This window comes from Manihot esculenta, chromosome 12, assembly GCF_001659605.2.
Source record: "Manihot esculenta cultivar AM560-2 chromosome 12, M.esculenta_v8, whole genome shotgun sequence".
Taxonomy (NCBI): Eukaryota; Viridiplantae; Streptophyta; class Magnoliopsida; order Malpighiales; family Euphorbiaceae; genus Manihot; species Manihot esculenta.
Genome location: NC_035172.2, coordinates 34,279,263 through 34,294,504, shown reverse-complemented (window position 1 = coordinate 34,294,504; position 15,242 = coordinate 34,279,263). Strand labels below are relative to the sequence as shown.

Sequence of the window (15,242 nt, the reverse complement as noted above, 5' to 3'; positions counted from 1 at the left end):
TATTGAGATTTGCTATAGGCCCATGTAAGAGTGAAAAAAAATAGAGAGAATATGCAAGAAAGAGAGACAAATGAAAAGGTAGGATGAGTGGGGCTTAATCAAAGGCAACCATCCTTAGCATCATGATGGCTGCTCCCCCCTTCATCATGCCATTTTCAATGAGGCCCCCCCCAATATTAATGGAATCATGCTCACTCATTCACTCAGCTAAGTAGCCTCACATAATTCTTTGGGTCCCACTCTATCTCCTTAGTGTTTGCCTCCTAAACTTCCCCCACTCTTTTTCATTAGTTTAATATATTTTCCATAAAATATTGTTGTTCAAAAAAATAATTATTTTTTCTAAATTATAATAAAAAAATATAATTATAATTAATTTTGTAATAAAATAAAATCACTTTATTTTAAATCAAAATAAGCGAATATGGGATAGCAAGAGTGCAGAGCAGGGGCCTGAGGGAGTACAAAAGCTGAAAACAGATGAAACAAGTTGTGGGACCCATTCAACGGGCCGTAAAAGGCTCCTTGGGCCCAACCTATGTGACAAACAGACCGCCGTTGACTATTTTGTCCTTTTTACCCCACTCCTCGATTGACTTTTCTCTTTATCTTTTCGATACCTCACCTTTCTCTGTGATTTTTCCTTTCTATTTTCTCATTTAATTTTTATTTAAATATTTATTTAAAAAAATGAAAATTAAAGAGCTCACACCTCTTCAATTTAATTAAATATATTTATTATCAAATTAAATCTATAAATATAATTTTTATTCAAATATTTAATATATTCACTATACAGCATAGTATTTAATAATTTATTAATATAATATTATTTTTTTAAAAAATTGAAGAAATAAAATAATATTTTTAATAAAAAATTAGAGATTTGAGCATTCGACCTAAAACTTTTTAAAATTTAATTAAATATTCTTACTTTTATTTTATTTTGCATATTTATTTATAATAGTTATGAAAGGGTAATCCTTAATGGGCTGATGTTAACTTCTTGAATAGTATTAATGTTTGGGCTCGGAAAAATACATTAATGCCACTATGTGGACTTTACCCAACAAGTTTAGGCCTTCTGAGATTGGAAAATATCTATTTCGTCCCCTCAAATAATTAATAAAAACACTCAACGTAGAATAATTTTTTAATTTTTATGCATTCTTTTTTAATTTATATTAATTGTAAAATAATCAAAGTCAAAGATAAGTACACGTCATTCTCGGCCTCCACCTAATCTTAACCTATCGAAGGCCCAGAAACTGTCCCACTGTTGAAACCGCAAGTCAACGTCTCTCCCAGTGTCCTAACAGAGCAAAGGAATCACAGGATCCTGTATCTTTGGAACTGAAACAGTGGATCTTTGATTGCACAGAGACCTCAACAATGAAACAAGAGACCATGAGTTTGGTGCTTGTGAATCTTGCGGCGATTATGGAGCGAGCCGATGAGTCACTGCTGCCCGGTGTGTATAAAGAAGTGGGTGCTGCTCTACATACAGATCCCACTGGGCTGGGTTCGCTTACTCTCTTTAGATCTATAGTTCAATCTTCTTGCTATCCATTAGCAGCTTACCTTGCTTCCCGTCACAATCGTGCCCATGTTATTGCCCTCGGTACTTTTCTTTGGGCTGCTGCCACCTTCCTCGTCGCCATATCCTCCACCTTCTTTCAGGTCTTTTTCTTTTTTCCGTTTCTTTTGCTTTATTTTACTTTTATCTCTTCATTGTGGTTTTGAAGTCTTTAATTTCTCTGTTAAAACCTGAAGTTACCCATCTGTGATGTTGTTTTATAGAGTTGACCACGTTCATTTATTTTCATAGTCTTGTATAAAGATCTGTAATAATCAAATCAAAAAGCATTTGACAGAAAAGGTTGTCAAATGGGGTTTTAAAACCGTAGCTGTAGCATTTGAACAAATTCTATCAATTGTTCAAGGTTTCTGTCTCCTGGATAGGTAATTAGGTATGGCTGACAGTGTTATTGAATTGGGTAAATTAGGTGGCAGTTTCAAGAGGGCTGAATGGAATTGGACTTGCCATAGTCATACCTGCTATTCAGTCCCTTGTAGCTGATTCCACTGAAGAAACCAATCGTGGTATGGCATTTGGATGGCTGCAGCTAGCAGGAAATCTTGGCTCCATCCTCGGAGGGCTCTGTTCTGTACTCTTAGCCTCCACATCATTCATGGGGATTCCTGGTTGGCGAGTTGCTTTCATTTTGGTTGGCATAGTAAGTGTAGTAGTTGGTACTCTGGTCTGGCTCTTTGCCATTGACCCTCGCTTTTCTGCTACTGATAATAAATCCAGGGACCAAAACTCTGAGACCTTTGTTTCAGAACTTAAGGACCTGATAAGAGAAGCAAACTTGGTAATGAAGTTACCATCTTTCCAGATACTTGTGGCTCAAGGTGTCTCTGGATCAATTCCTTGGTCAGCTTTATCATTTACTCCTATGTGGTTAGAACTTATTGGATTCTCCCATGAAAAGACAGCATTCCTTATGACTCTTTTTGTGATTGCCTGTTCCCTTGGTGGTCTATTTGGAGGAATGATGGGGGACATCCTTGCTAAATGCTTCCCCAATTCTGGGAGGATAATCCTGTCACAGATAAGCTCTGGTTCCGCTGTTCCTTTAGCAGCAGTTTTGCTTCTGGTATTGCCAGATGATCCTTCCACAACATTTACTCATGGTCTGTTCTTGTTCATCATGGGCCTGTGCATATCCTGGAATGGTCCAGCAACAAACAAGTATGTATTCCTTAAACTGTTTAGTAATAGAATTTGGAAATGTTTATATGCTTATGAACGTGTGTCGCCAGTCCAATTTTTGCAGAGATAGTGCCTGAGAAATCTCGAACAAGCATCTATGCTTTGGATCGATCATTCGAATCGATACTCTCTTCATTTGCACCTCCAGTAGTTGGGATTTTGGCTCAGCATGTTTATGGTTATAAAATTCCCAGAACATCATCAGACAGAATGAAAGTTGAAAGAGATAGAGAAAATGCAGCATCTCTTGCCAAGGCACTGTACACAGCAATTGGCATTCCAATGGCTTTGTGTTGCTCCATCTATTCCTTCCTCTACTGCACGTACCCGAGAGACCGAGAGCGTGCAAGGATGAGTGCTTTGATAGAATCAGAGATGCAACAACTAGAGACAGATGAGTCTCCTTCAAGAGAAGAATACTCACAACTGCAAGTTTCAGAATCAAAAGGGCTGAATCTGAATAGTGAGAAAAGAAGTAACATTGGGTTGGAGTATGGGATGGATGAGTCCATTGATTTGGATGATAGTGATGAGAAGGCTTTACTTGATCATCAGCTAACATTCTCTAGATTAGGAGACTGATGAACCCGCCATGCAGAAGCTGGTTACTGTCTATTGTTTTTCTCTATACACTCCCAGAATGCTTACCATATATAAAATTTTTCTAAGCAGAATTATATCTTATGATTTATTCACGAAACTGTGACAAGTGTATTTTTTCGGAAGGAAGAAGAGTTAATCAAATTTGAACTTGTTAAAATATATATATTATATTATTATTGATACAGAATCTATAACGAAATCGACTGGCTAAAACCCGAAATGAACAAAGCTTTATTTTCGAGGAATAATCATTTAGAAATACTATGACGTTAATACATCTTCTCAAACAAGACATTTCCACGGGCTGATTCCGGTTCATGGCTGGAACTAGAACCAAATCAACTCAGAACGGTCATTCTAAATATTTATCAACAAGAGGGTTGAGCATCCCAGGGGTGGTGGCGCAGTTGGCTAGCGCGTAGGTCTCATAGCTTCTGAGTAATCCTGAGGTCGAGAGTTCGAGCCTCTCTCACCCCATGCTTTTTATTTTTCCTATATAATTTTTAAAATGTTTCACATTCATAAGAAAATTCTTTTAATTACTTCTTGGGATGGAAATTAAAATTATTTTCACATAGGAAAAAAAAATAAAATTTTTTTGTTAAACTAAATTAAAGGGTTGAAGAAATAATTTTTATAAGTTATATTTACGGTTAAATGAGGAAAATTTAATTATCAGGAATTAATGCATATACAAAAAAACTCTAAGAATCATTAAGTATAATAATATTCATAAAATTTATTATAATTAAAAGTTAATAATAAAATTATTGTATATTTTGAATTCAGTCGAATTATATAAAGGTATTTAATGGTTGTTTTAGATTAAATTTAGATTCAAACTATTTTCAATCATTTATTTTATAATTTTAATTATCATGTATTTCATTCATTATTAAAATAAATTTAACTAATTAATGTTATACTAATTATGAAATAAAATAAAAAATATTCAAGTTTCAACTATAAATTTTATAATATAATAAAAGCATAAGTGAAAAAGCATAACTCAAAAATATAAATAAAAAATATCATAAAAATTAAATAAAAATAAGTAAATAATTAAATTTAAAAATTACATTTAAAATAATAAAAAATAAAAAGCATCTAGTTAATTTTATAAATTATACATGTTTAAATCTTGTAAACTAAAAAAAATTAACTTTAAAATAAAAATTTTATTTTTATTTTTTCATAAATTAAAAAAAATTAAAATAATTTTTTTTTTAGAAACATGACTAATTTTAATTTTATAAAAATTAAAAAAATAAAACATATTTTACATATATTATTTTAACTTTATTTAAAAAACATGACTACTTTTAAATTTTATACGAATTAAAAAATTAAAATAATCTCTACATATTAATTTAACTTTATCTAATAAATATAAAAAATTGTGTATATTATTTTAATTTTTTTCAGAAATGTGACTACTTTTAATTTTATAAAAATTAAAAAAATTTTACACTTGAAATAATTACAGAAAAATAAAATGACATGCCTACAAAATATACTGCAGTACAAAAATATGATTAATTTTAATTTTTTAGAAATTTACAAAATAAAAATAATTAAATTAAAATATTATATATATATATATATATATATTAATTATGGAGATTATTTTTGTTAAATGAGACAAAGATATGAATCACAAAACAAAATGAAAGACCAGGCGACTATTGAGAATGAGATTATAAATGTTAGGAATCTGAACATCATAAGCTAGATCACTGCCACCCACACACTCTAGCTCTCTCTCCCTCCTTCATCCATGCATGTCTCCATTCTCAAGAGTAATAAATTTTTAGATCATGAGCAGTTAAACACTTTTCTTATTTGAGTGAGGTTGATAATTTTATTTTTATAAATAAAATAAATATTATATAAATTAAATAATAAATTTTCTTTTCTTACAATGTATCCAAAAAATCAGGAGATGAGTGCTTTGATAGAATCAGAAATGCAACAACTAAAAAGAGATGAATCTCCTTCGAGAGAAGAATATAACTCACAACTACAAGTTTTAGAATCAAAAGGGATGAATCTGAATAGTGAGAAAAGAAGCAAAATTGGTCCAGGCTGGTTTAGGTCACGCATGATATTTTATGGATTCAACGAGAGCGATAAACAACAATGGGGTGGTGGCGCAGTTGGCTAGCGCGTAGGTCTCATAGCTTCTGAGTAATCCTGAGGTCGAGAGTTCGAGCCTCTCTCACCCCATGACAGACATTTTTAATTTTTACTCTCCTCAGCTATGAGTTTGCTTTTGCTTATTTCGCCACCTTTGTTTTTTGGCCAAATTTAGTCAATATTGCTAAAGAGACCAATCCATTTCCAAATCAGAACCAATACTGTAAATTCAGCGTAGCTTTACTGAAACAGGTCCACAACTTAACACTTGAGATGGCCCCTCTGATAAAGCTTTATATGTACAAGTCATTATCAGATGGAAATTAGGGGGCCCAACTCCAGAAAGTAACGTTGATTTTTATTGTTAAAACGAGTAGAGAGCATTAGCAATAAGGTTCTTTTTCTGCATGACCTTTCACACACTGCTTCATGTGCTTATAGGTTTCTCTTTTCTCTTTTTTCTTCACTTTTTTTTAAAGGCAATATATTATAGAATTAAGCACAAATTAAAGAAAGGTTTCACACTTTTATTCCGTTGCTTAATGTCCATGCATGCATGCATTTCAAAACTCTTTTTTAAAGGTGCATTTGGTAAGCAAAATCTATCAGGAAAAAGAAGTTTATAGAAATTTTAAATTTTATAACTTTTACTCGTGTAAGAACCTTATGATTTTTTTATAAAAATTTAATAAGAAAATACTTGCTTAGATGGATCAATCTATAGTAAATTATGCAAGTTCATGTAGATTTTATTATATATTTATTCCATGTAAACCCAATTTAGATAATTATTATTTAATTACTTTATTTTTTATTTGATCTAAAATAATTAATCTAAATTATTTAGTAATTTTAATCTTAGATTATGTTTTATTAGTGTTTTAGACGCTTCACATCAATTAATATGAGTAATTATTTTTTTACAGATCCATCTGTTCTGCATAATTTTTTTGATGCATGGTAGCTCTAATACTAATTATAACATTCCATCCTTATTGTATATTGTATTTAACAAGACTTATAAAATTAATATATAATTAAAGTGTTGAAATAAATTATTAATTTTTATCGTATGAAAAAAAATCCCTTTAAATAATAATAGTATGTTGGAGAAAAAAAAATTTATATGCAGTCCATAATTTTAAAGAATACATATGCCACAATAATCTAAAACATTTTTTCTATAATCATCGGTAATTATACTTTTTTTTTTTCAGAAACCGACAATTACACTATTAATAACAATAATAACAGTAATATAAACGAAGAAAATGTTTAGCACTTAAACATGAGCAATTATTTTTTTATTAGTTGTTTTCAATTAATAACTATTTAAAATAAAATTTTAATTAATTTTTTATTGACATTTAAAATATACCTTAATAGTAATATTTTTTTAAAAAATATTTTTAAGATTGAAATGTCATCGATAATTTGAGGGGCCAACTATAAATAATTGAAATAAATTTAATATTATATATATATCGAAATCACTCATAGATTTAATTTGATAGTAGGTGTATCTGAATAAATTTAAGAAATCTCAATTTTATTCTTTCAATTTCCATTCCCATTTTTTAAATTATAGGATTGTGATAATCTAATTATTTTTTTTTTAATTCTCAAATATTTTTTTGGGGAAATTTTTTTTAAAGAAAAATGAACTCTACATGAAATATTAGACAATGACAACCAATGAATATAATAACAATGAGACAAAGATATGAATTGAAATTATAAATGTTAGGAATCCCAGCATTGATTAAGTTTCAAATGTGAAATTAAACATCATAAGCTAGATCACCGCCACCGACACACCGTTTGTCCCTCTCTCACTCCTCATCCATGTTCATGGTCTCGATTCTCTAAGTAATTAATTTTTGGATCATCTCCATTACCAACGCTCCTCTATAGCTTCCATTTTAATAAAACTTACCGCCATTAAGATATAAATAAATAAATAAATAAATTTTAATATTTAAAATTTAAATAAAATTTATTTATTTATATGCATCTATTATTATAAAATAAAAAAAATTATAAATCGAGAGAGTAATAATTTTTTCTTATTTTATATGGACTCCCATCAACTTTCCCATGCTGAGACACAATACACTATTGCAATTGGTGGAGTCTGTGACTTGTAGCAGTTGTGGCTCGGAATTATAAGATGATTCGTCCAACTCAGCAGTGAGACTCCAGAGAATAAGCCATAAAGACAAATTTTTTTTTTGGATGGCACTTTCTTCACTTCCATTAATAGCTAGTTTTGGGTACGCGTAGGGGTTAGAATTCGGTTGGTTCGATTTAAAATCGAATTGAATTAAATAAATTAAAAATTAAAATTTTAGTAGTTATAAAAATCAAATCAAATTGATTTTAATTAGAAATCGAATTAAATTAAATCGGTCTGATTCAATTCGATTCGGTTCGATTTGATCGATTTTAATTTTTAATAATTTTTTTATTTTTTACACTTTATTTTAATATTTTAAAATTTAATTAAAATATTTTAATCTTAATATAATTTAATTTCTCTATATTATTAAAAATAATATATTATTATCACTAATCGGTTCGATTTAATTTTTTTTTTATTAAAATCAAACCGAATTAAAATAACTGAAATTTTTAAAATTAAAAATTAAATCAAACCGAATTAAATAAAAAATTAATTCGATCGATTTTTTTATTTAAATCGAATACTGCTAACTCCTATCGCTCTGTATTTGCTTTTCTCTATGGATTTTTTTAAAAAAACTCGCATCACAGACGCCAGAAGCTCAACAGTTCTCTTGTTGTTTTAATAAAAAAAAAGAAAATATCCTTTTATCTCACAAATAGAGAATCAACCGCATCCGAGTGCACAGAATATTCAAGGTCCCACGATCCGACGGCCGCTATTGGTGATTTTACGCTGGTGCCGGGAGCAGCATAATCGTGGGACAACTTACATAGGATCCCTAGTTTTTTTTAAGGTCCCACATTTCTTATCACGATATGGCAACCAAATGCCTGATTTAATTTTCCCTATATGGGAAAGCATAAATCCATTATTACACCCTATTATTCAACTATTTTTTAATAATGGTCCCTTAAGACCTACGAGCAGACTCCCTTGTAAATTCAATAATAAATAAATTATTTTTTTTTTCTTATTAATATCGGTTAAATTCAGGAATATTATTAAATTTTATATCAAAATCTTATGTTAAATTTAATGAATTTAATAAATAAAATATTATAATTATTAAATAAATAAATAAATAAAATCCAATCGTGTTGAAACAGATCTTGATCCAAAGTTGCAAGAAGTCAAAACACGCATCATAGTTCAATGTCCTAACTCCCCTTCATTAATGTGCTTAGACATTGGTTCTTGCTAAACAAGGATTTTTTATTTTTTTTTAAAAAAAATAAGTATAAAAAATATTGTCTTAAAAACAGGGGTAGAAAGAAGGTACGGTACGCACGTACCGTACCGGCGATCGAAAAATACTTTGAAGGGGATGAAGGTGTCGCAGCAGCGCAATCGGTGTCCAAGGAAAGCTCATAGCTCCGCCACTGCTTAAAAAATAAGTATAAAAAATACAATTTGATACACATTGGTTGAAAAGTATATATAATTTATTGTGTTAAAAATATTTAAATAATAATGAGCAGACATAATTCAAATTATTTTTTTTAATTGACTTTATTTTTGTATAAAAAATTATTTAATAAAACTTTCAATTTATAAATACGGAATATGAAAATAATTTTATATATCTAACAAAAAAATAGGTCAAATGCCACTGACAAATTAAAAAAATAAAAAGGAAATTCCCCAATAAAATATGTGGAAAGAATTAGAATTTTTTAAAATAATACAACTTGGAAATAATTCAGTGGGTAAAGAATTAAAAGGAAAATGCATTATTTTTATTTGCATTAGTGAGCTAAGCTCCATCTCTTTCCACGATTTCACATTGAAATTTTTCCGTCAACCAAACAAACAAGAGTAGCAGTGCTATGATTGACAAGCCACACTCTGTTTAGTGACTTTTGCCACACAAATTCCAATTCTAAATCAGTCAAATTTTTGCTATTCTTTGAAGGAACACATGGGCTCACCAATTTTATGAAATTAATTATTTTTTTTGGAAATTCATTTTATTGTCATATTATCACATGTTGAAGCATTTCATTGGACTAAAATATTTTGTCCCATATTAAATATTAAATACACAATCAAAACTCATTGCCTTTAATTCAATGGAAGCCTAATAAATTGAATTCGGTTGGTCGGTTAAATAATAGAATATATGAATTTCTTTGTTTTTATGTGCAGAAGATGTAATTTGTATGGGCCACCTTTCTCATTAATCAGTGATCTTAAATTAGAGTCTTAAATATAAATTATGTTACATCATTTTAATATGTTTTTTAAAATTAAAAAATTAATTAATGAATTTTAGAAATTTTCTCAGTAATTCGCAATCTGTAATAAATTTTTTAATTAAAATATGAGCAATTAGAGTAATATTACAACGAATACATTTAATAGAAATATCAGTTTTAAAATCTAATAAATATTTATAATCATTCAAAACTAAAATCCTGTATAATATAATTTGGCAAAAATACTCATATTGTTTTCTCATCTCTCGATCATAAATTATTAAAATCTCCCAAATAAAGTCATGAAAGGGAATTTATACGATATAAAGTTCGAATAAGGTTGTAAGACTAACGTCGTCATTACGATTTCGTAAACCATAATAACTAGTAAACCTCCATTAAATATTATTTTCTGAAATAATCGAATTAATAAAATTTAAAAAAAAAGTCAACTATATAAATAGACACATGACTCTTCCACATTAACGAAAAGTTTGTTCCCAATCATTGTATAATAACTGAGAAACAACCATCAAAATGTAAAAAATTTCATACGAAAATTAAAATCTTGTGTTTCTATTGATTGGATTGTATATGAAAAATATTCCTATTATATAAAAATTATAAGTAACGATCGGAATATTTTTGAAATTTTTAATAGGGATAATAATATTTTTTTTAATCAATTAATACAGATCGTTTTTTATAAAAAAGAAAAAAAAAAAAAGAAAAATCAAGACTAGTGAGTCACAAAGAACCATACAGAAAACTTATGTAGTTAGAGTGAATTTTAGAGATTAAATGGTAATTTTTTTTAAATCAATAGCAATTAGCAAATTACATTATTGCATATGGGCCTACGCTTTGCCAGCAGGCAGCACAGCAGCAACACCGGGACCTTAAAACCGCGTTATTTGGCAACTTTATTTATTTATTTATTATTATTTTTTTTTAAATATCCTACTTGTGCCATGTGACTGATCTCTTTATCTCTTTCTACTACTGCTTTCTCATTCGACTAAAGTCGTCTTCTTTCCCTCTTACTATAAAAACCCATTCCTCTCTATCTCTGTCTTGGAGTTTCTGGATCTTCTCTCAAGCTCCATTGATTTTTCCGACAGCCATAGGATTCTTACAACTATGGCTCCGATCTTGTACTTGAGTTTCAGACAGGTGTTTTTGCTTTATCTTGTTTTCTTTCTGTTTACTTTTGTCATTCTTTCTGCTTCCTCAGATGGTTCTCAGCTTCAAAGCCAGCAGTTTCTTGGTAGAAGAAGATTGTTAGAGGAGGAAAGAGATCAAGATCAGCTAATTCCCAAGAAAAAAGGTACCAATTCTTCATCTTCCAAGAACCAAACCAAGCTAATCAAACCAAATCTTTCTTCAAAAAACCAAACTAAGCTCTTTAAAACTAGCTTATCATCCAAGAACCAAACCAAGATTACAAAAGCTTCAAATTCAACAAAACTAGCTCTTTCTACCTCATCCAAGTCTGAGCTTAAGAAGCTCAACTCCACTCCCCAGCTCAAGAAGCTCAACTCCACTTCACAGCTCAAGAAGCTCAATTTCACTTCAAATGTTTCTGCTTCCACTAAAAAAACCTCAGATCTACTCAAAGTAAGCTCACCCAAGAACAAAACATCAACAAAAGGATCCAAAACTCTTGTGAGTGATTCTGAATCCATGAAACAAACCAAGAACCAACTCAAAACCACAGAGAAAAAACCCAGTAACCAGAAGAAAACCACCCAGGAAAAAAAGCAACCCAGTTGGCTTGATCTAGAAGTGGATGATGATTTGGTTGCTGAGTTCAGAGATCTACCAACCAGATTTCAACAATCTCTATTGCCAGACATTGAGAAGATCTCAATGACTTCTAAAAAGTATCTCACAAAAGCCAACAAAGAAATGGCCAAAGGGTTCAAGCCAATAGTTGGCAACAGATATGCTTCCATCGTTGCCTCTGTAGTTTCTTTCGCTTTCATTTTAATCCCTCTTCTTCTTGTTTCTCTAATCTTCAACCGCATCAAAGCTTATTTCTCTATCCAAAAGATCGTCATTTTCATTCAAGTTTATCTCTCAATTTACTTCTCCATTCTCTGTCTCTCTTCTATAGTCACTGGGCTCGAGCCCTTGAGGTTTTTCTACGCTACTTCGCAATCCACATACGTCTGTTTAATGGTCCTGCAAACGCTCGGCTACATTTTGTACCTCTTGTTGCTCTTGATGTACTTGATTTTGGTGTTTTCGACAGAATCTGGGCTGGGCTCCAAACTGCTGGGCCTGGGCCAGATCTTCGTCGGGTTTGCTGTTGGGCTTCATTTCTACGTGGCGGTGTTCCATAGGGTGGTATTGCATCAGCCACCCAAGGCCACTTGGAAGGTTCATGGGATTTATGCCGCGTGTTTCCTTGTGATTTGCTTGCTTGCTAAATTTGATAGGAGAAAGAAGGCTTACGTGGAAGATGGCGGTGAAGAGGGCAAGAAAAATTAGTGTTTTTTTTTTCTTTTAAATCTTTTTAAAGCCATGTAATAAATTTTTCTCTTTTTTTTTTTTTTTAACCCTTTTACTGGGTTACCATGCTGTCATTGGCGAAGGATCAATGGCATTATTCTAGAGTAGAAAAATTTTTCAATATTAAATTTCATGTAATCTTTGTTTATCATAAAGATTATAAATAAAATATATATATATACAAAATAAAAAAAAAATCTAGGCTTCCTTAGTGCATGTTTTTTTTGTCTTTTCCGCATTATTATCAAAACTTAGTTTCAGGATAAAAATGGAATTTATATTTTTATTAATTAAAATTTAATTTAATTTTGTTTTGAAATGAAAATTAAAGAGTTGAAAAGTAAAATTTGAAATTTTTTATATTTATTTATATGTATTTATTATTAAATTAAGTATATGAGTGCTAAATTTCAATTTAATTTAAAATTTACTTTATTTTTATTTTATTTTTTTAATCATTGGAATTAAAAGGTATCAATTAAATCAAAGTGATTTATTTATAATATGTTATTTTTATAAATGAATTAAAATATCACTTTTTTTATAATTATAGATTTAATCTGATAATAAATATATTTAAATAAATTTGAAAAATTTTAAATTTTTAATTTTTAATTTTTAATTCTGTTTAACAAAAAAACATGGCTACCTTTTAAAATCACAATAAATAATATCTTTATTTAATGGTAAATTTAGACTAAATTAAAATTTAATATATTTAATTTCCCCGTATAACTAAAGAATAAATTTGTACTTCTGGCTGAATTTGAATTGCAACAGGGTTTTGATGAGGTGTGTCGGTGGCTTATGTGAGGCAAGTGTGGTTGCATTAGATTTGTAGTTATACGTAGCTTTCCTTTGAAGTGAGTGTGTCGCAATTTGCTGAAACGGACGGCCCAAAATCACAAAGTGATAATCTGATTTCATTAATATCAACGTACTTTTGCTTTCGTTTTTATGAGATTATGACAGCATTTAATTTTCCTACTGACTTTTAACTCCTCTGTTTGTTCTTTCTCTTTGGCCATTGCTTTCAACACAAGTGATGAACTGCTACAAGAATATATCATTAATAACTTACGTACATAATTATGAGATTTTGAATTTAATTAAAAATAAATAAAAATTTAATTATGTATATAGTTTTGACTATTACACATTTCTAGAGGGGAATTCAGTTTAAATAAAAAAAAATTGATCGAATCGAATCGATTTAAAAATTTAATTCGATTTTTTATATATTTCAGTTCGGTTCGATTTTTAATTTTAGAAATTTCGGTTATTTCGGTTCGATTCGATCTTGATAAAAAAAAACCAAAAAAATCGAACCGAACCGATTATTGATAATAATATATTTTTTCAATAATATAGAGAAATTAAATCATATTAATATTAAAATATTTTAATTAAATTTTAAAATATTGAAAATAAAGTGTAAAAAATAAAAATAAAATTATTAAAAATCGAAACATATTAAACTGAACCGAATCGAACCGAATCAAACCGGTTCGGTTCGATTTTTTATAAACACTACAATTTTAGTTTTCGGTTTATTCGGTTCGGTTCGATTTTAAACCGAACCGACCGAATGCTCATCCCTACATTTCTATACGATATTAAAAATTTTTAATTAATTTTAATAGGGGAAATGATTTACTCATTAATTTTTTAAAAAAAAGATTTAATGTTTGGTAGTATTAGAGAAATAAATTCAAGAAAAAGGAGGTATATTCCCATGATTATTGCATGGAATTGGGATGAAGCATCGACAATAGAAGTCAAAAGTTTACCACTACAATTGAAAGGTAGCTCATCTCACACTAAGGCTACTATTCTTGCATTGAATTTACAAGGAATATATATATATATATATATATATATATATATATATAACTTTTAAAATAATTTTTGAAAATAATGATTAATTAACTGAAGTATACAAAAATAATAATAATTTAAAATAAAAGGTGAGACACAAGATTAGTTTGGAGTAAATTTAAGTCAAAGGTCCAATTTTATTTGTTCAGTGATAACTTCAATTTCACTTCATTCATAAAAAATTATAAAAAATTATTTATTTATATGTATAAAATTTTTAAAGTAAAATTTAATTTTAAGTAGAAAAATAAAAAAAATATCACATATATAAAATTTTATAAATTAAATTAATATACTCACTATTCAATATTGATTAATATGAGTTTTTAAAATCTTTTAATATGAGTTGTAAACTATTATCTGTTAAAAAATATTGTGTGATTTTAATGTTTTGATATATATTTAAAATTTTTTAAATTTAAAATATAAAGGTGAACTATTAAAATTATTTTTTATTTATACTAAATATAGTAGTATTAATTGTACTCTAAATTTTCATGATAAAATTAATATTGTTTAATTTTGTCAATTTATAAAAAATTAAAACACAATTAGCAAATTTAAATTACAATTAATAATATATTTAATTAATTTAATAATTTTTTAGTATATTTAATTATCATAATTTTTATAATTTCGAGTGTTGAATAAAAATAATATATGAATAACTTATTTTATAAATATTTTAAAAAAAAAAACTTAAGTAGTGGAGTTAAAATCTAAAAATTAAACTTAAATTTTTTAAATAAAAAAAAAATAAGAAAAAAGACACATTAGAATGGCTCTTTTAAAATTGTATTAGTATTAAAAATTTATTTATAAGAGAATTATTATTAGATTCATGAGTTTTTTTGAAATTTTACTAATTTTTATCTTTATAAAAATTACAATTAAAAGGTTTTTATATTTTATGAAGTCAAATTATTTAGTCCATTTGCTAAAGTAACTGTTAATC

At 28.5% G+C, this 15,242-nt stretch overlaps 2 protein-coding genes and 2 non-coding genes across 4 annotated transcripts; all 4 read left to right on the top strand.

The window, feature by feature from the left end:
• The first annotated feature begins 1,252 nt into the window (after positions 1–1,252).
• On the top strand, positions 1,253–3,476 carry LOC110627753. Its single transcript, XM_021774114.2, has 3 exons — positions 1,253–1,680; positions 2,007–2,755; positions 2,827–3,476. Exons 1-3 carry the CDS (start codon positions 1,393–1,395, stop codon positions 3,356–3,358), a joined length of 1,569 nt encoding a protein of 522 aa, XP_021629806.1. The 5' UTR covers positions 1,253–1,392; the 3' UTR covers positions 3,359–3,476.
• Positions 3,477–3,771: 295 nt separating this feature from the next.
• TRNAM-CAU lies at positions 3,772–3,856 on the top strand. Its single transcript is given in 2 exon segments — positions 3,772–3,809; positions 3,821–3,856. It is a non-coding gene; the product is annotated as a tRNA-Met (tRNA).
• A 1,664-nt stretch (positions 3,857–5,520) lies between these two features.
• Positions 5,521–5,605, top strand: TRNAM-CAU. Its single transcript is given in 2 exon segments — positions 5,521–5,558; positions 5,570–5,605. It is a non-coding gene; the product is annotated as a tRNA-Met (tRNA).
• A 5,284-nt stretch (positions 5,606–10,889) lies between these two features.
• Positions 10,890–12,606, top strand: LOC110628765. The gene has a single exon (XM_021775566.2). The coding sequence runs from the start codon at positions 11,036–11,038 to the stop codon at positions 12,386–12,388; it is 1,353 nt and encodes a 450-aa protein (XP_021631258.1). The 5' UTR covers positions 10,890–11,035; the 3' UTR covers positions 12,389–12,606.
• The last annotated feature ends 2,636 nt before the right edge of the window (positions 12,607–15,242 follow it).

Excerpts from the sequence above, each read along its gene's own strand:
- LOC110627753 (XM_021774114.2), top strand. The coding sequence starts at position 1,393 with ATGAAACAAGAGACCATGAGTTTGGTGCTTGTGAATCTTGCGGCGATT. Across the intron at positions 1,681-2,006 it reads TATCCTCCACCTTCTTTCAG|GTGGCAGTTTCAAGAGGGCT; the intron begins GTCTTTTTCTTT and ends TGGGTAAATTAG. Across the intron at positions 2,756-2,826 it reads AATGGTCCAGCAACAAACAA|TCCAATTTTTGCAGAGATAG; the intron begins GTATGTATTCCT and ends GTGTGTCGCCAG.
- LOC110628765 (XM_021775566.2), top strand. The coding sequence starts at position 11,036 with ATGGCTCCGATCTTGTACTTGAGTTTCAGACAGGTGTTTTTGCTTTAT.